The sequence below is a fragment of the Tinamus guttatus genome, unplaced genomic scaffold, assembly GCF_059628265.1.
Source record: "Tinamus guttatus ecotype Peru unplaced genomic scaffold, ASM5962826v1 Tinamus_guttatus_pri_ptg000213l, whole genome shotgun sequence".
Classification (NCBI taxonomy): Eukaryota; Metazoa; Chordata; class Aves; order Tinamiformes; family Tinamidae; genus Tinamus; species Tinamus guttatus.
In genome coordinates, this window is record NW_028288747.1 from 4315645 (window position 1) to 4338784 (window position 23140).

Genomic DNA, 23140 nt, shown 5'->3' on the forward strand with positions numbered 1-23140 from the left:
AAAGAAAGCTTTAATCCCTGCTTAGTGAAATCTTATTGCCTCCCTGCCCTGCTTCGTGCTGCGCACATGTACGAAAGCGTCGTTAGATCTAATCGCCTGGCAGCGCATCCCATGGACAAGGTGAGAGGGCCCGAAACGGAGGGCGCCTGTGCTCGTGTTCACAGGCAATGCCCTGTGCTAACCCTTCGATAAAAGGCAGGTTTGGCCAGATGCTTTTAGCTGGGACTCCCTCTCATTGCTATTTTTACATAGGAGTCAGTTATTAGGAGAAGCTCTGGCCTTTAGCACGTGCTTCCAGCAGGGTTTCGAGAGGACGTGGCTTTATACAAATGGCCCAGACTTTCTGCCTGGGACGTGCCTGGTTTGGGGTAAATAATGAATACCTTTGGGGAGAGCATGTGATGGGGTGTTTGACGCAGGGCAGAGAGGGCTGTACAGTGTGTCTGGGTACACAAGAGGAATTGAAATACTTTGAGAAAAACAGCCAGGGAGAAAAGATCCTACCAGAACAAGATAAACTGGCTTTTTGGGCTAAATCACCACCTGCACTGACTGATACAGAAGACTACGTTTCACCTTTGAAAACTACTGCTCCTTAGAAGAACAAAGAGGGTATTTCAACCCGAGCTGTTTCAGTGTTTTTTTGTTTTTTGTTTTTGTTTTTTTAAAATTTGTCTAGCTTTTCACAATTAAAAAAGTCTCTCTCTATCCACCTGTGAAAATGAAGCATTTGATTTGCAATTGAATAAAATATTCCAGTCAAAAAGAAACAAAATTCTGCTTTTACTTTCTTATTCTGAAAAACAATTAAAAAGCTAATTTTTTGTCACCTGCAAGCAACTGACTCGTATTACTAGAATAGCAAGACTGTTAGGTAGTGGTGCCCTAACTGAAGCTCTTTGAGTTTACACAATTAGCGGTTTCTCGTTCGCACACAGGAGCAGCAGGACTGTGAGTGACAGTCAGTTGATGTTAGCCAGAACAGCAGCTTTCAGCACTGGGAAGGACATGGGTATTATGGAAGAGGGGAGGAGGTCTGGCTGAGTTTGGCTTTGCTCTTTGGAAATGGCGTCATCTGTCTCTGTTTGTCATCCTGATCCTAACCTCGCTCTATTTGTGTTTTTTTTTCTTTTTAAAATCTTTTTCTAAATGTGTTTCCCCCTTCAGGTGTAGATAGCTGATAATGCCAGGCCTGTCACTACGTAGGCATCCTCTACAGAGCCATTTGATGTAGTTTGCAGTTGATAGGTTCAAATCTGCTGTTCTAAGAAAAGTCGGGTCATACAGGCCAGGTATTTATGAGAAGAATTTGTTTGCCAAAACAAAAGTTCATAGCTTCAGAATATAATATCTAGACACATTTTCAGGTTAGAAGTATTCCCTGTTTAAGAGTACAAGACTGTACAGGACTGTTCGCTTTTTGAACCTGTCTTGTCAATTGTTTTAAAAACTTGGAGAAGATTTTACCGGAAGAATGATGAGGAAGTGAGGCTTTCTGTATTCAGGCAACCTTGTATTTTTTACTAGGTTTTGGGCTCCCTCTATTTGATGTAGTTTTAAAGCACTGTATTTCTGTTGTGGCAGGTGAAAGCGCTGATGGATCAAAGGGAATTGGAAGTGTATCTTAATAGAATCAATAAGCAGGATTTGAAAAATGCACATCTTAACATTGAAGTTACTTACCCGATAATAGATACCTTACATATTTTGGATATTTTAACAAATAATGACTGATCTTGATGGAAGTATTGTTATCCCTTGAGTTACCTCTCTGTCTCTTGTTTCTCTTCTCTGCTCCCATTTCTCTGTTTCTCTCCCTCCCCTCTTTAGGCAAGAAGATCCACCGAAGCCTTTTTTGCTGCACTCATGCTTGAGGAGCTCTGACGAAGAAGTAAGATTCCTGCAAAAATGTTCTCAAATTCTGGTGTATTGTCTCCTACCCTCAAAGGATGTCCAGTCTGTCAGCTTGCGCATAGTCCTTGCAGAAATACTTGCAACAAAAGGTAGATCAAAGATCAGAGATGATTAACGACTTGCACCTGACCAGTATAAGTAATTACAGACCTCATAATGTATAAATCTTGATACTATGCTTTTAACCTCTGAAATCTAATTTCTATGATAACCAGTACGTGCAGCGATTAGACTTGCACAGACAACATAAATCCAGAGCACCGATTAGTTGTAGGATCTGATCCTATAAGACAGCAGTGTTTCATAGCATTTTATTATACATAAAGGCCAGTAACTGTATACATAAGGCCAGTAAAACTCTCTACATTCTCAAAATTATAAATTAAGCATATACTTAATGGCTGTCCTGATTTAATACCTCTCAGGTGCTAAAACCCTATTTATTCGGTCTTTTTTATTTTTTTCTTTTTATTTTTCTTTTCCTCTATGGAGGAAACCTTTTACAGTCTTCAGTAACGTTATTTTAGTAACTGTATGAGTAATCCTGACTTTTTTTATACTTTAATCAGATATGTAGATTTCTAGACTTAAGGATCTGATGATAACTGAATCAGGATACCAGATGTAACTGCAGACTTCTGCACACTTTATGTGTGTGTGTTTGTTTTTTAAACCGAATACTTTCTATTTTGCTTTTTTGTTTTGTCAGATACACTTTAATGAGATTAAAAATATATAAGCTAACTCTTTTGTCACTAAAATTAAATAATGGAAGCCATGAAGTCCCAAATGTGTTAATTTTAGCTTGTAATGGCTGTTACGTGTAGCACAGCTTTCAAAATGCACAGAAGAAAGTGCAAAAATGCTGTAAGTTTTCCAATTTGGGCTCAACTTTATGAATATAAATCAATTTATGTAATAGCCCAAACATACAGTTTTCTTAAGAAGAAAGGTACTTAGTCTGGAATGCACTTTGGGAGTCTAGAAGTCTGGTATCTGGGGCTTTTCATCAGCTTGTATATTTTTGCTTTTTATCCAAAATATTCTCTTGTCATTTTAAGGACATGAGTTATTCTTCAACATAAGGATTTTGTTTTAAAATATTTTTCCTCTCCAGTTTTGAAACCAGTGGTGGAACTGCTGAGTGATCCAGATTATATCAACCGAATGCTGCTCAACCAGCTGGAGTACAGAGAACAGATGAATGAACATCACAAGAAAGACTACACATATGCTCCTTCTTATGAGGAGTTCATCAAGCTCATTAACAGCAGCTCTGATATAGAATTCCTGAAACAACTGAGGTATTTGATATTTTGCTGTAGCTCATTCAGAGCTAAGTATGCTTCTTATGCCAACCCATTACTGAGATCTGTATGAACTGTGATTATGTTATTTTATATTATTTTATTTTTATTGTGAAGCAGATGCTGTAAGGATAAGCCACAACAAGTGTTAGATCTCTAAAACAGTCTGCTTTTCAGTTAGGTGGCAAAAAATGTTAGAACATTTCCACTAAAATTGAGAGTAGTGTACTGGAGCTTACTCTATTGCTGAAAGGCATACCAGACCCTTCTTTGAGTCTTGCCTCTGAGGAGGAATTAGCTGGAATGATGTGTTGAATTTCCACTAGTGTGTGGCATCTCCGTGGTATCTTTATGAAATATGACTGCCCTTAGGGCTCTGATGGCTGTGAACTGTAGCAGCACTGTGGACACTGGGCGTTCAGAGCAGTTTGCTGTGACTCTCTGATATGGAAACAGAGCTGTGAGTTTCTGTACATTTTGCCACAGGCTCAGACATTTTCCTGAATTATTACAGTCAGGTATTTCCTATTTGCATCCTTTGGATAATCTGAGGTTTCCTTTAAGGAGCTAATGGAAACACTAAGCCTCCATATATCGTGAATCTCTGTTTATATAATGAATCTGTTTAATGTTCCTTACTTACGCAAATAGCATAAGCTCACCTTCATATAAATTTATCCCTTCTCCTTATCCTCCTTACCTTCAAATTTCACATAACTTCTCTTCTTCTTTCCAACTTTCAGCATATCACTTGCATTTCAGTCATGCATGCCCAAGTGTAAAGTGTTTATGCTTGCCTTATATTCATAGCTGAGCTGTCTCTCTCCTGATTTGTGGTGTAAGCGAAAGGGTGAGAAATAAGTCACTGGAAGTAGGCAGCATAGCTGCTGCTGTGTCAGTATCTCCTTAGATGTCCTTGGGTTGGCTCTGTTCATTAGAAAACTGCTGCAGACATTTACTTGTCACCCAGGCCTTGTGTTGGACCCAGCCTGATCAGCCTGGCTGGTAGTTTGCTGAGAGGAAGCACATGGGCTCCATAAATAACTTTCTTCTTCTTCTTGATCTTCTCTGACTCTGAAACAACTTGTGTTTCTCAGGCAAGAAAATGTGTTTAGGTGATAGAGTGAAATGATTTTGTTGCTTGGCTACTTACTGTTCATCTGCTGTAAAATTTGCTCTTTCCTCTGGGCCATGGTGCTGCTGCTGAGAGCAGAAATTACTCTCTATTAGACTCTATCTAAAACCTAATTGACATCATATTTATTAGCATAATAACACTAATGGATCTGTTTGTTTCAAAAGAAACCCAGCTCTTCTGTTGTTGTTCAGGCACATTAATGCTCAGTGTGCTCTCTTTTTAGCTGATGGGTCACTTTAAATTGTGTTCTCTAATATCAGGTGGCAGATTTGCTTTACAAAATAGTGTGGTTTGGCTGCACTTGAGTTTCTGCTTTCCAGTCTGTGCAGACCAACTGCTGTCATCTTGAGAGATGTTCTCATACAGGCTGTGTAATGTCGCTTGGTCTGAGCTGATTATTATTTAGATGGGATACACCTCAGAAAATGTCTCTCTCTCCAAAGAGAAAAGGAAATCAATTTTGGAGGCAACACTCTTGCTTTTTCTGTTAGTACTGAGCCCTAGTCCCTGGGGTGGTAGCTAAAAGAGCCCTCCACTATTGGAACAGGGATTCACATCCTGCTTGGTACCCATCACCAGAGGAGCCCCTAGAGAGATGAGACAACCTGTAGCCAACTGAAATTTCCGTGGTCCATTTTTCAAAGCTTTCATGATTTACCAGTGAAACTTTGAAGACTTATGTGTGGGGAAAACAGTGTTTTCTATAGGGATGAGTAAAATAAGTATACAAAATAAGCTGTAATTCACAAAAATAAACCATAGGATAATATATAAGGAAGGAGTTAGAGAAAGAAGTAAAAAAGCTATTTTGCAGTTAAAACTGAAGGATGAGGTTAGATTTTATTGAAATAACAGGAATGGGAGGATTTTTTTCCAGTCAAGAAAGTCACTGGCACGTTGTATGCACCCAGGATTCCCAGTTAGAATTGCTCTTCCGGGCAATATTCTGTGTATCTAAATTTCCTTTTCTTGATTTTATTTGCAAATTATTTTGTATTTTTTTTTCTTTCATACTTTTATTTTCTTAAAATTTGCATAGGTCCTTTAGTTGCAGCTTTTCATTCAAAAACAAAAAGGCTTCTGGAGAAGGAGAAATAATATGGCTATCTAAGGACATTCTTCAATACGACTTTTTATAATATAAACCTTGCAATATTACCTATCATGAAGAGAGGCAGAAATTTATTCCTATTTTATAAATTTTCCATTAAACTTGATGTCTTCATTTCTTTCAAGAAGGAAAATTTAAAATCTCGCCTTCATTTCTCCTTCATTTCAGGATTAAGTTACCATGGGTAAATTGGAAGTCTGCTACAAATAAGGAAGAAAAGATGAATTCTTCCATGTCAGAGGGATGAAACAAATTTAGTTATTGTCAGAGGAAGGCAAGAGATAAAAGACTTAATGAGTTAAGAACATAGCTGAGAATACAGTATGATAAGGAAATAAACTATGGGATAGTTTCCATTCTGTTTTAAAGATCAACATTGTATTTATTCCGATATTTATTAGCCTAGGAGCAGAAAGGTCACGGAGCAATTTGTCATAAGAGCAAGACTGTTATCACTGGCTCAGTGTATCATCTTTTAGGTAAGAATTGATGGAGAGGAGTGAACATTGCAGGGATTAGGGAAAGAGATAAGAGAGGAAAAGGAGAAATAATGCATGTGTGAGCCCATGCTTTCAGGTTTGTCATGAACAATTCATTTTTTGAAAATAAAATTAATACATCGCATTAAAACTACCTGAAATGGTTACCTGTTGGTACCACAGAGTATTTAACAGCTAAAATTTTCAGGAGAAACTTGCCAGGAGACAGGGTGGTGGTCTGGTTGGCTGGTGTAGGTTCTGTGATGCAGGAAAGCAAACGGGTCCTGTGCTTAGGAGGAACAGATTAAATAGTGCCTCTGAAGCCATGAATTAGAGCAACTTCCTTCCTTGAAAGGGGGCTGTGCAAAACTGCATGTCTGCCCAATGTGAGAGAGACCGGCCGCATTTTGAAATAATTATTGGAGGCAAAAGAGTGGGCGGAAATGAATATTACTGGTGAAGGAAGCATATACCCCGAGGATCATGGGTCCATTCTTGAAATGGAGGATAAGTAGTCACTGAAATTGGAGACTTCCCAGGAGAGCAGCTTTCATTGAGGAGGAAAGTTGATAGATGAAGTTAAGGAATTCCTACAGCAACGAGTTCAATTTACTAGAATACTATGTACATTGCCTGTGTTAATAGCTGGCAAAGAAATGTCAAGAGAATGCCATGAGCAGAATTTCTTAGCTTACAGGGTATGTAACTGATAGAGGTTTCTTTCTGAACATGTGATATCTACTAGCTATTTTTTTTTTTCTTTTTTGCTTTAAGTTCAGTTTATGGACTGCATTAGCTGCCTTGTGTTATGCGTAGTGCAGTTTTAGGTGACAAACAACTTTTAATTATTCCCTGAGTGTAAACTAGAAGATCTTTTGTCATGTATACATGCTTCCTGAAAGCATTAGGCAGACAAGTCTTGCTGGACATGGCTTTTCTCTTGAACTGAGCTCCCATCCTTGCTCTGTTGAGGTAATTATGTTTGACTCTAATGCTGAGACACAGAGTGGCTCTATGTCATGTTGACCGTATGTTACTATTTGGCTGTAAGGTGGCAGCAGTGGGGAGAAGGGGGCAATATTATTGGGTTTTGGACCTTTTTGTTTTGCTTGGAGACAAAGCTTTTCTCTAACTCTCTTCCCAAAATACACTGCTCCTGAGGTTGGGGAGATAATGAGAAATGCCTGTTTCCACGTAAGGAGGAGGTGGAGGTGTTTGAGTTTTTGTGAATTCCAAAGTGTGCTGCATGAAGAACGTGCTGAGAGAAGTTAACACTGTGTTTTTTCTTTTCTCTCTTCCCTCTTCACCCTCATCCCCCACTGTTTCTAAAACTAGGTATCAGATTGTAGTGGAAATAGTTCAGGCAACCACAATCAGCAATTTTCCCCAAGCGAAGAGGCAGAAAGGTAAGAATCCATTTTGTTAACATTTACTTCTGTTGTTTTTATTTTAGAAAGCTATTTGAACTCCAGAAAAAAAAATGTATATAACTGGTTTGTGCCAGGGATTTTTAGACAAATTTTGAGAATGATGGTATCTTGGCTCTGTTTCATTTGTCTGGTTCTTCTATAAGCTCCCGTTTATACATATACATGTTTCTCCCCTCCTTCTTCATCTATGCTGATGGATCAAGTGAAATGTCATGGGATACAGTTAGTTCAGCACTTGCTGCAGCTTGGATTTTTGGCACTGCAGATTCTTATGCTGAGAATCTTGCTTCCTCCTTCATCAATCCTTTCTTTCACGTGTCAATCTGTTTTCCTTTCAGAACACAGAAGAAGGACTCATCTGCAATAATTATGAGTCAGGCTTTATTTTGACTCTTTGTTGCATTATGCTTTTGTGTTGTGTTATGGGGTGCTCCTAAATTCTTCCACAACATTTTGGTTTGCCTTTTGAGCACTTCTGCCTTTTAAAAGGGATGTGCACTTATTGTACTTAAAATTATGATATTTACTTTTCCTAATGGTTCTCAAAATGTACGAGAGCTGTGGTATGTTTTCAGGAGGTCTGTACTGATGACAAAATTCTTTGACCAAGTTTTTGGTTGGATACCTATACTTAAGACAGCAAAAAATAATTAAAAGTGAAAGGCAATCTAAATTAATTTATTTGTAACATAAAATGGAAGAATGATTTATGTTCTGTATGATGGGCCGTTGACTGGTTTTCCTTCCAAGCTTTCTGAATGCCAATATTCTAGATTTTTTCTTGCGGTTTTGTTGATAGGCGTTTTTTTTTGTCTCAAAAATCTTGCCATTAGAGTTACACATCATCTCTAGATCCTTCCTTTCATATAAAAGAAACAAACAAAGAAGTCCTTTCCCAGTGCTTTCTGCCACAAAGGGCAGTTTTTGATTAATTCAAGTGTAATGACAAAGTGCAAAATTAATAAGACACAGCACACATGAGGAAAAGAATAAAAAAAATCAATTAATCTAGAGGTTCGAGTCCATCCATTTTTGAAAGTGCAAGCTTGTCAATACTGACACTTCTTTATTTTATATTCTGAAATGGAGATGGATATGCATTTCTGTAGTGTAAATGGCTTGTGCAAAAGCAAGGCAAAAGGAAAACTAGATATTAGTTTTCTGCATGTGTGTGCTTTACAGGAAAAGAGATATTAGGGTTTTTTCAGATGAAAAGTAATTCACTGGAAAAGCTGTTACACAAGGTATTAAAATGAGAACAGGGAAGTTAATGTGCGAGTACATTAAGTAAGAAATCAATCTTTCTAAGGCTGCATTTCCATTTGTGCTAGTATTGGTCTTTGTTGTTATAAGAATTGATTTAGAGAATATTTTTATGCAGCTCAGGTTCCTTCAGTTAATTACTGATGCTCTGTTCTGTCTCATTTGAGTTTATCTACTTAACTATCAATTATACTAAAAGTAAATTATGCTAAAACTAAAGACTATGTTCTTCTGAATCTACTGCAGAATAGATATATAAAAAATAATTGCTATTTATTCTGCCAGATAAAAGTCCTGATTCCACTTACTCTGTGGTGGAGTTCGTTCTCCATTTTTATGAACTCTTTATTGTTGCCTGTTCAAAGGAGAGAGAAAAAAAAAGCTACTGTGCTGAAATTGTGCATTAAGCTATTGCTTGTTTTGCTAATTTACTTATATGGAAAACTCATATATCATTTAAGAGTTGACTTGTTGACAGAATTACCTTCACTGACTATGTTATCCAGTGGAGTTTATTGCAGGAAACCTTTTGTTTATAAAATGGGTAATGGGTACTCACACTGTGCCTGAAGAAAAAGAGCATTTTTTGCTTGTCATGTAGAACAGCATGTCCAGTGCTGGCCTACAATACAATCACTGTGGTAGTCACATAAGGTTAAGGCAAATTTCTAATCTGTTTCAGTTACTTCACTGAGGCTTTCATCTATCAAAATTTTCAGGCTTAGTCTGCACCCAGCAAACTATTACAAGGATCTTTAGAAAAGTTGAGGGGCAAAATCTGCTTCTGAAGGGTTTTTGCATCTTGTTTTTTCTTGAAGCAGGTAGAGATCTTTCTCCTAATGTGGTTGTGGTGGATCTAATACGTTCCTGAATTTTAGTTGAAAAAGCTCTTCTACCTTGCTGATAAATACATAAAAGCACAGCTATGTGGTAGTACAGGGATCATTGCACTCTGTAGAAGAGACCACCACGTAAGTGATGTCTTCTCTCTTATATGTCCCTTTCCTGAGGCCACAGCATACTGCCCCTGTAACAGCTGGGTTTCATGATGGAAAACTGAACATAAGCTTTACACCAAATGGAAGTTTATGTTTGCCCAGCCTTATTTGTCCTTTCCCTAATGTGTTCTCCCGGTATCTGCAGCAGCATGTGTGAGGATGGGTGTTCAGCATATGACCATCTTCCTCTTTCCTCCTGTATTGTGTGTCCTGAGCGTTTCTTAACTTTGATTCCAACCTGTGTTAATCTTACTGGTAGCTGTTTCCATTTTCCTATGGCAGAGTTGTGTTGTGAGAAAGTAGTTTCTGTAGCATCTTGGTGTTTACCTAGAGCAGCTGCCTAGTCTGGCCAAGAGCATCTCTGACCTGTTCTTGGGTCTCTCAGCTGTGACCAAAGGTGGGAAGGTTAAGGCAGAGTTGTACAACCGCTGTCTCAGGCTCCTTCTGAGTGTGGGAGCTTCCTGGGGCAATGCTTTCAACGGGAAAAGCAACAGCAACAAGTGTGAGCAGCACTTAGTGCAGCACAAGCGGCCAGGGAGGTTAAAGGGGATGCTCTGAAAGTGTGTGGCCAGCAGTGAAGGAGTCTGAGCACATTAGCACAGTTCTGTGTTGTCTGAGGAGACAGAATTAACACTCTCTCTGTACATATTTCTTAAGGAAATATTGAGTAGTTGTTTTAGGACAAGTAACCTTAGGACCAGATTGCAGGCTAATGTTCTTATCCAAGCTACAGTTGCCTGATGTTTTAAATTTATTTGTTTTTATCTATCCCATGATATTAAGTTATGCATTCGATGCTTGTGTCCAGAGATGTTTGAGAGGGTTACGTATCTCAGCAAGGCCCAGGTTCTTTGTTTCTTCTAACTAATGTTGGTGCCACGTATGGGCTAAATATTCTACTGCTAGGGCCCTTTAATAGCAGTAGAAAGTACTTTAAAAAACTTCTGAACATCACTATGTTAAGTCCTCTGTAGTGAAAAATGGCATGTTATAGGGTCTTTTTTTCTTTTCAGATTTCTATCCCTTGAATCTTCTGGCATGTGAGCCCAGGAGAGCAAAGGAAAACATACAAAAGCATCTGATTCATGTTAAGCAGTAAGTTTTGCATTTGACTCTGTGAGAGAGTCAAATGTCTAAAAAAGTCGAGACGCAGTAATTTGAAAGGTTCACAGTAACGATGCCTACTGTGGGTGGATGGTGTAATTTCTGTGGCCAGGAGAATTGCTTTTGGTCATAGAAAAAACTGAATGACAAGAAACCTAACGTAGCATTAGTGCATTCAGAAGCAATTGGCAACTTATTTTTGGAGTCACGCGGCCCGCTGTAAATAGAAGCTGCTATCTTGTGTGCTGGCACTCCACCACTTCCCTCATGTACACTTGCCCAAAGCTGCTAAATCTTTTAGCCTACATGCATCTGCTTTCTCTCTCCTCTGGCTGTCCTTCTACGTACCCTCTTCCAACATGGTCACGATCATCACAGCAGTGACTGTACGAGAACGCTTTTACCTTCTCCTTTTCTGTCTTCCTGTTGATGTTTTTGAACTCTGGTTTTCTCCACAGTCACGTGTGCCCGAGTGGGAAGAATCACATCTTTCTAGCATCCGTAACTGTAAAGCTCTCCTCATCTTCCCTTTTGATCAGAATTAATCTCTTGGAAGTACTGGATCAAATTTAAGTTAAATTTTAGGGACTGCTTTTTTAATGCAAAATCTGTGTCTTAAACATTTTGAATGACTATAAATATCTGAAAGTTTGTTTATTGCAGGCAGTTTTGTAAAAGAATAATATTCAAATTGGCATTGCAGCGTGAGTGGGAAGGGACCTGAGTTTCTAGAAGCAAGGGTAGATTTTAGCTTTTCTAAAGAAAACACTTCAAAACCAGCAATGAAATAGCAACAAAACAAAAATAAATTACTGTGATGATTTGATATTTGTTGTAATCGAGAAACTGCTTGAATATGCCAGTTCTGTTTTAATTATTTCAATGGAGACATTTTCCTTTCTTCTCTTACTGCTGTTATGTTATAGGATCCTCCAGGGATACTAGCGAGAATCCTTTTTTAGCAGACCTTGTAAAACTGAGCAAATCGCAGCACGCCTTTCCCCCCGCAATGGCATAGAGGGATTTACAGGATTTACCTTCTGATTTTCTGTGCCCTCCGCCCTCAACGTGACCTCACAGCACGGCCAGCAGCGCCCAGCGCAGGGTGCCGGCAGGGAGGCGCTTTCAGAGCCGCGCTGTAATTGAGCACGGCACAGCCCTGTTGAGAAAATTGCTGCTTTTCAAGCAGGGGTTGTGCGACAAAGTGAATAAGAAGCCGTTTCCGTAAGAAGAAAATCTACTGTGCTGAAGGAGAAGGTTCCTCCTGCTGAGCATTCCCACTGCACATCTAGATGTGTGCTTTGATAAGCAGAGCTGAAGACTGGTACAGAAACAGAACCGTCTGTGGGCAGGCTTTTGGGGTGCTCGGGTTCTGAAAGATGCTTTTCAGCTGTAAAAAGGGACTTCTGTTTTAGAAACTCAGGCTTCAAGATAACTTGGTTGGGTATGGTTTTAGGATTTGTGGGTGTTGTCAAGATGATAGTTTAGAGTGATATAAAATAACACTTTACGTCTGAAGTGCGTACATATGCCACCTAGTTTTAATTTTGACAAAACTATAGCATGATTGTCCCTCCCATCCTCTGAACAGAGATAATCATGCATACATAGTTATTTTTTGCATAGCTTTTTGGCAGCGCTTAAAGAGCTACAGCTGTGTTTGCACGTTGTTCTGACGCGTTGCATGTAGATAGGAGTCTGGTGGAGGAAGGCAAAAGTTGTTGTGATCTGTGCTTTATAAATCACTTCCACTGAGGAGGCTGCTCTTTTGTCTTCTGAATATCTTTGCGTGCACTGGTGCTGGTGATCCATCATTTTCACAGATGCTTTGGAGATGTCCATCACTGAAGAAGGAGGGAAGAGGCAATGCGGGGACATGTGAGGCAGAGCCTATAGCTGGCAGATGTTCTTTTGGTGTATGGTACCAACTTGCTCCCTTAAATACCTAAATCTGCCCTTAACTGCAGTGTGGATTTTGGCTTTGCTTGGCCATGCAGCTGTGCCTGTGGCATGGGAAGGTGGTTGCACTGGCTGGTGCTTCCTAGTGGTCAGGGCTTGCTTAAGTCTCTTGCCCCACATCAGTTTCCTGAAGCGGTTGAGGTTTAGCACAGGTTTCAGTACCTGATTTAAGCTGTCTTCTATGCTCACTGACAGGCTAACTGTTGGGAAGTTAGAAACCAATGCAAGAGTTGAGAGTTTGAGGTGTTCAGGGTGGGCATGGGGAGTAGCAGGATAAAGCTCCTATTAAACTGCAAACACTTGCATAAGTGTTTGACACTAGGTCCACCTACCTACTAGTTTCTGTTTTATGATCAAGTAAATAAGACAGTTAACAATGGCTAATTTGTCTGGTAGCCTGCGTTGTTATTCTTGGCTTTCTGAACATTTCTGTAGCTCTTGGTATTTGTTAACTCATAATAATGGCATAATTGCAGTATGAAACTAGCTCGTAAAAGTGTGTGTGGGGGAAATCTGCATGTCAGACTTTAAATTTCCTCTTCTGCACTGTTATAAAGTGTTCGTAAAAATGTTACAAGATCATTCTTAAAGTCCTTGTCTTGAAATTGCTGTTAGTTTTATTGTAAATGCTTGCAGAAGGATTTACACAATTTAAGAGGAGTATATAACTTAAAAATCATTCTCTTACCTAGCTCATTAGAACTGGGTTTACCGTTATTTTTGCAGTAAAACTATCCAGTCATACTGTTCTTCTCAGTCTGGCTTTCTTTGATCTGTCAGAATCAAGCAAATACTTTTCCAGGACTATGTCAACTTTAAAACAATGTGTAAAGCAAAGTCTCTGATCGTTCAAAGAGATCTGCTAGGATTAGTAAATAATACATGGGGGTTTGGGGTCACTGTGTAAAAACACTAAATATGTTTTAGCTACTTAAATATTTCAGCATGGTATTTAGTAGGAGCTATATGTGTTTAACACAGCAGTTCCAGAAGTCTTACAAAACTAGTGCATGTGCATAGTGCACTAGGACTAGTCAGATATCGGAGTTAACGTGTGATGCCGGGTAGCAGGGATGCCTAGTTTGTGGAAAACCAGCTCCAAGGAATCCATTATCAGAAAATTCACGGTGGATTTTGGCATCTGCTTCTGATGCAGGATTTATATTTAGAGACTTGAGATTTAGACTTGAGAACCTGAGACCTGTGGCCTGGGTGGACAGGGAGCAGGTCGGCAGCGCGATGCTCATCGCTGGCTCCTTGCGGGACCTCCGCGAGGGAAGTGCCTGGGGGTGGATTTTGAGCCCAGAATATGTAAACTACTGAGAAAACAGGAATTTTGGAAATTATCTTACAGTCAAGTGCCAGAGGGGAAATGATGGGATTTGATCGTCTGCTTTTACACTCCTGTCCTGTCTGTCTGTGTTGATTCAAGTGGCAGGAGATGCTATTTTTCCTACCTTCTGCTTTCCTTTTCTAATGCCAATACCTTTAGCAGGGGAACTGAAACACCAAATTAAGTGCTCTACTGACTTCCCGGAGCATTTAACGTGCCAGGGAAACAGATGGCACTTTCTTTTTTTTTTTTTTTTTTTTCTTTTTAATAGGCACCTCATCTGATCTTTTGTCAGAGTGAGCACCACCTCTGCAGTTCTCTGCTTCTGTAGCACCTCAGGTGCAAATGCCCTCTCTCCAGTAAAACACAGACGATCCTTGAATTGGGAAGCTTCCATAGTAATATGCCAAAACACATACTGCACATGAAAGGAGATTAGAAACGTGGGAAAGGATATCCTCCCAATCTCTCTTCAGTAAATAAGCAGCAAAACTTCAGGCCACATGCCTCTTTTCAAAAATGGAGGTTTTCTTGAACGTCATTTACTAGCACCTGATATTTCAAAAACGTGGCAGAGCAGATTTCTCTCGCTCGTCCTTGTGCCGTTAGTGCTGAGCTGAACACAAGCCAGGTATTTTGCTACAGAGCTCTAGCTGCAGCCTGCAAAAGCAGAAATATTTTCAGTGAGCAGGAGGATAACGAAATCATTATATTAGAGTAAATTAGTTGCATCCTGCAGGTATAAACAGGAAAGTTTTCAACACGGGAGGGTTTTAAAATCTGCCTTATCTGCTTTTTTGTTTGTTCGTTTAGGCCCTACTGTTTAGCTGAAGAAGGTGGAGTATGGAATATATGAACTTTTATTTTCTTTTGCCTTTTTTTTTACTACCAATTTTCATGATGTTGAGCGTCTTCCTCACGTTACATCACCGTTGGACACTGTTGTGCAGCCTCGGTGCTGCGTTCTGCAACTGAACTTAAGGAAAAATTTCTTAACAGTGAGGGTGACAGAGCACTGGAACAGGCTGCCCAGAGAGGTTGTGGAGTCTCCTTCTCTGGAGATCTTCCAAACCCGCTTGGACGCAGTCCTGTGCCACGTGCTCTAGGTGACCCTGCGTGTGCAGGGGGTTGGACTAGATGATCTCTAGAGGTCCCTTCCAACCTTAAGCATTCTATGATTCTGTGATTCTCGTAGCCATCTCAGCATTCTGACGGGGCCTCGGTCAGCCCTGTTGTTTTGGGAGGGAAGGCTCTATGTTGCTCTGTTTGCAGTGTGCTAAAGACATCTGGAATTGCAGATGAGGTCCACAGGAATACGATAGCCTGCCTGGAAGGGATTTTGCCTAGTCCCTTGTGATTGTGGGCAATAAATGTGTTGACCCTTAGACCATCAGTGTTACCAGGTGCTATGTTTGCAGTTAACTTCCTAAGGCTGTCTAACAAATGTACATCCTGTGTACAGGAATATGATTTCTGTTTTCTAGATAGTTGAGATATTATTAGAGAATATTTCAGAATTCATCATTGTATTCCAAACACAAATTTCCAAATATCTGTACTCGAGTACATGATGAGTCTTGAATAGCAAGTTTTGGTGAGGTTATGTTTTTCTGTTTTTTTTAAAAAAACATTTCTTACTGCTTTTTTCTTAGATTCGAAAGGAAAGGAATCTGCTGCAATGAAAGCTGACCTACTGAGGGCTCGCAATGTGAAGAGATATATTAACCAACTGACAGTGGCAAAGAAGCAATGTGAGAAGAGAATAAGGCTTCTGGGAGGGCCTGCTTATGATCAGCAGGAAGATGGCACTTCTGATGAGGGTGATGGTCCCCAAAGTCAGAAGGTATGAACTGAATAACACCTACCTTGCCTGAAGGGCTTTCTAAATGTGTTAGTACTGGATCACCTTAACCTTGCTGTCATTAATCCTACACTTCCCCCAAAATCAAGGATAAACTAATAGCCGCATAGTCTATTTGGCTTGTTATTGGGGAAGTGATTTCTGTAGTACCTGGAAAAACTTACGCGTCATTCAAACTGGTAATTTGCTCACACGGTGTGTAGAGAACCTTAAAAAGAATTGGGTCTTTCATTGTGTGTGCTTGTCAGACTTACTTAATGTAGGGAGTTGTTAAAGAGAAGGAGCAACTTTCTTTCAGAAACGGTTACAAACCAGAAAAGATTACCAACACAAAATGTTTCTTTGGCCCATATTATATTTAAGGTAGGAGATACCTGTGAATTTTGCAAATACCAAGTTATTTAAAAAAACAACACTTACTTGTGGAGGGAATTGGCATTTTTTAAGGGCAGTCCTTGCAGAAGAACCCTAGTAAAGCTGATTTTCAACCTCACTGTACCTTGGGATTGAAAAAAAAATGCTGTTTCATTAGCCAGCAGCTACAAAATTAAAAAATCAAGCCTAGTTATCTTTAGTAAACTTTAGTAAATTTAATAACTTCCTTGTGTAATCAACCCTCTATCCCCTTTGGGCAAAGCAGACTAATTGGTGTTTTCCAATTAGAAAGGTGCTATTACCTTTTTCAGGTAGGTAGAAGAAAAATAAATTACCCCTTCATGCAGGGATCTTTAAATTTTATTATGTTGTTATAATAATTGTGGCTTACTGGCACGTAAGAAAAAAAAATCACAACAGAGAAATAGTTCTCATTATTTACTTTTTTTCTCTAAGTATGGAAGAGAGTAATTCCCCGTGCCGGCCGTGTCCTTACAGCCTGACTTCCGAAACGGTGCGTCGCGGGTTGCACGGAGACATTCCTGATGGTTTCCAGAGGCCAAGTGTTAGCAACTGGTATCTAGGGGAAAGGGGCTGGAAAGGATAAAGAGAAACATGGGGCACTGATGCCACCAAGCAGACACCTTTCGGTGCCTGCTGAGACATTGTGTGAGACGTTTACAGAGTAGATTTACGGAGGCATAAGGTTGTTCAGGAGCAGGGTCAGGTAGTGAAGTTGTACCAGTTGGGGCAGGGAGATGGAATTGGTAAGAAATTTAGTGCAATCTTACATAAAATCAAAGAAATTCCTGTTGTTAGTGTAACATTCTCTACGTCCCTCCAGATTACTGATGGAAGCTGCTAACTGTGGATTATATCCCGCAAATATACTCTTGAGCATCTCCATACTAAATAAACGGGACTACTAGTAGAAATAAAGACACCTTCTTGCATGTGCCTTTGTGGTGTTGGTGGTGAAAACAGTAGGATCCTGAGCAGCTCTGCTACTGAACTTTTGGTGGATTGCTATGAAGAATCTCTAGAATTTACCCCAGTGCCCACGTTGGAGTCAAAAATAGGGACATCGCTTTTCTGTTTTGTTGTTCCCAACTCTCTGTGGCCAATATCAGCTTATATATAAGAAACTGGAAGTTTAATTTCACTCAAATTCACAAAATACATAAGGAACAGGCATTTACTGATGGTGTTCTGAAAGATTATATAATTGAAGTGTAGTACAGAGCCTTGAAAACATTGACATGGCTTTTTTTTTTTGTACTAATCAAATGGAGAACAAATTGTGCTTTTGTTTCATTTCTGCATCCAACAAAAAGCTTTCTCTTTCCTGCGGTAGCGGGGGGCATAACAGCATTGCCACTAAATGTCCTTACTTTGCGTGTTCTGATTATAGTTTTAAAAGTGGAGATGAATTATTGGGAGTTGTCCCTGTTGTCCTATTACAGATTTAAGAAAATAAAGGATATTATTCAAAATAATTGTTATTTCTTTCCCTGCAGAAGCTAATAACAAAATAGTGACTGTTTATTCAATCCATAAAAGTCACAGGGTTGCATAGGTTTTGCATATTTCATTTGCTTCACTATCCTGAATCTGATTGCTCCAGGGAAATCTTGAACCTAAAATGTGTGAATTATAATCCAATATCTAAAAACAGACACAAAAAACGTACCTTCTCTTTGAAACTGAATTTTTTTATTAGCTCTGATACTGATTGATACTCTTTTCTGGGTGTTAGGGTTGCTTCCTGAGAAAATGCGATTTGAATTAGTATAATATATAAAACATGTCTTCTAATCTACTTATGGCCAATGCATTTTTAATGCTTTCTCCTAGAAATTGTACTAGCACGGTACTGCAGCAACTTAATTGAGTTCTTGTTGTCTGTGTTTATCAAGGAAATCATTTGTTTGATCTGTTGTGCGCTGTTCAACAGCCACGTCGCCGCATCTGTGAGATCCAATGTAGAGCATCTCTGTGGTGGAGATATTCAAAGAATTGCTGGTGTTAAATGGAGCTCTGGAGATCTAATGCCTGGCTAGCTATAAAATAGCAAGGAAAATTCCACCCAGAACCATCTGAATTTGTTTTGGGGCAGAGACAGTCTGTGTTCATGATCCTACTGATGAGGATTGAGCTGAAGCTATTGCAGAAGACCTTGCTTTCACCACAGCCCTCAGAGAGATGCTGGTTTAACTGCTAGCTGATCAGTTTTTCGACCTGATTTCTGAGCATCAAGTTGTCATGCCAGCTTGTATCAGGATAATTCATGATAGAGAATTTGGGGGCTTAAAGATAAAGAACTTAAATCTGTCTTCCCCTCTTGCCTGAAGATGGGGGCATCTTATGACAGGAGTATGTTCATGAGCACGTGAGTCTCAAAGCAGGAATTTTCCCATTCCTGAGGTGGAGAAAATAGCAGAGTGCCTCACATAATAAATACTTGGTATGGTTTAATGGTTAAAGAATCATTACATTTAGTTCAGCTGCTGCTGTACATGACAGTTACCCTTCTGATGACTGACCTCTTTCCTTTTTTTTTAATAATACTTTGCACTTTAATTTTAATGAGCATATAGGCAGAAAGTCTTCATTAGTGGTTTTTAACATGCAGCTCAAAAAAAAGAAATATTTTTCCAGTGTTATCTTCTACTTTTTCCAGGCTCTGTGCCATCTTCCAAGCAGAAAACTTCCATTCCTGACTCAAATTCAGCTCACCCTGCCCCTGGTGTGCAGTGCAGTTATCAGCTCTGTTTTGGTTATTCTTTATAGGCCAAGTGTAGTTGTGAGAAGTGGGACCCTGGTCTGTCGCATAGGGTGGTAGTGCTTTTGCACTGTATGCAGTCCCTGTATGTACCTTTCACACCAGGTATCTGTGCTTCGCAGGGCTAGGAGCAAACCTGTGCTGTTTGCCAGCTATGGCACCCTGCTGAAAATGAATTCAGTGCCCTCCTCGGTTTTCGCAGAGCCTTTTAGTCACTGTAGAGTAACACTTTTCTGTTGGACTGGAGGATGGGTGTAGCAACAGTAGAGCTGCTCTTTAATCCAGCCTTGAAGCTATTCTGGAGTTAAAAGGACCTGAAGGGTTGCTGTTGAGGCTGATAGCTCCAAGCCTGTAATCTGAGGAGGTACCTGTGCCCCAGTGCGTGCATATGTGCTCGCTGCTATGTGCTGTCATCAGGGATGATACCGAGTCATAAAATGAACTTTTCAGTGGGTATTAGAGTGCTACAGATGTCAGTTCTTTACCTCAGAAAAAGAAGGACCCTCCGTAGCACCCAATCCCCTTGCCGTAACTGATCCCCTCAGACCTAAAGAACTCTCTTGCCCTTTCCTGTTAATGTGAAAGTATAAATAATACATATTCTCCCACGCAAAACTCCTTTCCAGCTCTTGCAACCAGGATGAATGTTTGCCCTTTTTCAATTCTTTCACTTGTTATAATGAGACCTTGTAAAGAGCAGTAACTGCAGAGCATTCTGTCTCCTTGCCTTCTGTTTTATTCTTCATGAAAGAATGTGCTTGCTTGCAAAGAGCCCATTTCTTAAAATTTAACAAATTAACATTTTGGGTATCATTGGTTGTATTTTTCACGAATTTTCCGTGATCATAGAAATTATTATGCCAGCAGTGGAATAGGATACGAGAGAGAACTCTGCCCAGTGGGTAGGGCCTGCTCCTCTGCACTGCGATCTCAGGCGCTGCCCTGAACACTTTCATGGCTTGAGACAGGTGCCATCACCATCTTTATTGTGGGTTCCTATCTTTTTTTTTTTAAAAAAAAGTCAGTCTTACACATCTGTAATCTGTGGATAAGAAACTTCAAGCTCTGATAAAGTTAAATGCTTAGAGATTAAAAATAATGGCTAATATCTGTAGAAAGGAGGGTAGAACATAGAAGCAGAAAAAGCCTTGATTCCTTTTCTTTTTTTCATGTTTCATCTATAAAGCAGAATTTTTAAAAAACGAGATAAATGCTGAATTTTACTTAGAATATGGCAGTGCACTCTGAGGCTTCAGTGGGTCTAATGGGCTTCCAGAACTTTTCTTAGTCTTGCATTTGAGTTTGCATTAGCACATGTGTTGCCACAGGCAGTGAAATGTTCCTTAAGTTCCTTTAAAGGAATATTTGTCAGTAACAGAATGGGTAGAATGAGGGTACTCTTGAGTCCTGGTCAACATGTATTCTTCTCCCTGATATTTTGAGTGCAATACTAGAAATGAAATTTAGCAGCTGGCTGGAAGTAACAGGTTGCTTTATCTTAGTACTAGCTCCTCTGTGATGATCAGGAGTGAAATGCTGAGGCTGTGTGTCCGAATGATTTCCTGTGACCTTTTATCATGCCTCATATTTAGAGACTATTATCAAGTAAGATTATATTTGAGCACACCTGATAAGACATAGGTTTAAACAGCATTAATTAATTTTGTTAAAATCATTATTTTGCAAGGTAACAATCCTATCACACAAACGTCTATGGAATCAGGTGACTTTAATACTGTTGGGAACCCGTCTCATAGAATCATCGAATCATAGAATGCTTAAGGTTGGAAGGGACCTCTAGAGGTCCTCTAGTCCAACCCCCCTGCACATGCAGGGTCACCTAGAGCACGTGGCACAGGACTGCGTCCAAGCGGGTTTGGAAGATCTCCAGAGAAGGAGACTCCACAACCTCTCTGGGCAGCCTGTTCCAGTGCTCTGTCACCCTCACTGTTAAAAAATTTTTCCTTAAGTTCATGCGGAACTTTTCGTGCTTCAGTTCGTGGCCATTACCTCTAGTTCTCTCAGTGGCCACCAGTGAAAAGAGGCCAGCACCATCCTCCTCACTCCCTCCCTTGAGGTACTTATAGACACTGATCAGGTCCCCTCTCAGCCTTCTCTTCTCCAGGCTGAACAGGCCCAGCTCCCTCAGCCTCTCCTCATAGGGCAGATGTTCCAGGCCTCTGATCATCCTTGTAGCCCTGCGCTGGACTCTCTCCAGCAGCTCCACATCCCTCTTGTACTGTGGGGCCCAGAACTGGACACAATACTCCAGATGTGGCCTCACCAGGGCTGAGTAGAGGGGCAGGATCACCTCCCTCGACCTGCTGGAGACGCTCTTCTTAATGCAGCCCAGGATCCCATTGGCCTTCTTGGCCACGAGGGCACACTGGGCGCTTTGCTGGGGAAGAGGGACTATTGCCTTGTGTTCCTGGGGGCAGTGACACCCACAGGTACTTTGGAGGGTGGGTGTGTGGGAATTGGCCCTGCTGGCAGCCTGGGCAGAGGGACCTTGGGTAGCGCAGGCAGAGGGACCGCGCAGGGTGAGCAGGAGGAGATGCCCATGAGGAGATGCCGTGGGATGGGCTCTGCGAGCGAAGCCTGCAGTGATTTATGGGCGGTGCCATCGCTCGCAGAGCTGACAGTTCTCAGGAGGGTGAAGATCTCTGTCCGAGAGGCTGAGATCTCCCCTCTCCTCTTGTATTTTAAATCATTGTCATTCTTGATAAACTGATTGATTAGACAGTATGACAGTGCTCTGTAGCTAACCCAGGGACCGACCTTTGATTTGGCATCTCTCTGTGCTCCTCTTTGGCAATCTGATGACCCTTTCTGTAATAAGCCTAGTTCCAGCAAGCCTCTCTCAGTGTAATTGCTTTGTTTGGTGAGGTTTTATAGGGTAAACTCCAACAGATGGAAGATGAAAATGGCTAGCTAAGATAAACATAATTTCCTTAAAAGCTGCCCAAAATCTGAGGGAGCTGGTTCAGACAAAATGTAGTCACTACATTCTTAAAGAACCTTTTAAATCTTGGTTTATCAAGGAAATGAAGCTTGTCTCAGTAGTGTTGTACAAACATGTGCATGCTGTTTCCCCTTGTGTCAAACCACCATGCTATTCCAGATGTGACTTAGTGGTAGGGTCTTACAGCTGTTATATTTATGAAAATTGTTGGTCTTCCCACAAAGAGAGTGGCTGATACCTGACTTGAATGGTATTATTATTCAGTATTGCAGAGTTCTTTATTAGAAAGTGTATTAATGCCTCAGGCACAGTGGAATTCTGGTCATGGTCAGTACCAAAATACCTGTCTCTAAAGCACAGAGGCTTAGCCTCCTGCTCAGGGACCTGCTTTCCTCTTCAAAGGAGAAGATGTGGATTAGCAAGAGGCAACTTGGGAGTCTATGGCCACTCTGGTTCATTAGGATTCTTGATGATGTAGGTGGTGGAACCAAATGAAAGTTGGAGTGGAAGGGGGTGTTTGGTTTTGGCAGGATTTTTGAAATTTGGTCCTACTTTTCTTCCTTAAAAGGAAAGCCAAGATTCTTCATTTTATTCAACATCTACATCTGTACATCTCTCTATTTTTTCAGGTGTTTGTAGCTGAGGCTTGGATTCACAAAAATACCAGAGGAGGAGAAAGTGAAAACAGGTTTTTAATCCAAGATCTTAATGTCTACAGCATCTGCTTGGGTGTGGGAAGTGTGGCTTTCATTTCCTTTTCTGCTTGATTTGAAGCTTCATCTCCCTCATCTCAGGAGGAGCCTCCAAGCACTATATCATAGCCCGTAGTCTTTCCTGGCTGTGTTTCTGATGGATGTTTTGCAATTTCCGTAAGCAGACGCTCGTTTGAATGGGAGCTTGCAGCCAAGTGCCCGAGCTGCCAGAGGATAGACCACGCTCTATTTTTCCTCTGTGCCCTTGGTAATAGCTAGGATTTATATCTGAAAGCTTTGTAGCCAATGGTGTCAAAAATGCTGGTGCTACTCCTGCTTTGGATCAAGCAGAGAATAGATCAGTCAGCGTGGAACTTGGCTCCTCTGCCTCATGCAAACATTGAAAGTTGAATTTTTGGCACCTGCTTTTCG

At 40.5% G+C, this 23140-nt stretch overlaps 1 protein-coding gene across 3 annotated transcripts in view; it reads left to right on the forward strand.

The window, feature by feature from the left end:
• SNX25 (sorting nexin 25) overlaps positions 1-23140 on the forward strand; it is a 58780-nt gene that overhangs the window by 13326 nt on the left and 22314 nt on the right. For 2 of the 3 annotated variants that reach the window (XM_088524647.1, XM_088524648.1), the window contains exons 3-6: positions 1831-2003; positions 3032-3218; positions 7285-7355; positions 15689-15879. In XM_088524647.1, the coding sequence (XP_088380773.1) occupies positions 1831-2003; positions 3032-3218; positions 7285-7355; positions 15689-15879 (622 nt within the window). Of the gene's footprint in view, positions 1-1830; positions 2004-3031; positions 3219-7284; positions 7356-15688; positions 15880-23140 lie in introns of those variants that run through there. The other variant, XM_088524649.1, reaches the window with a different exon arrangement.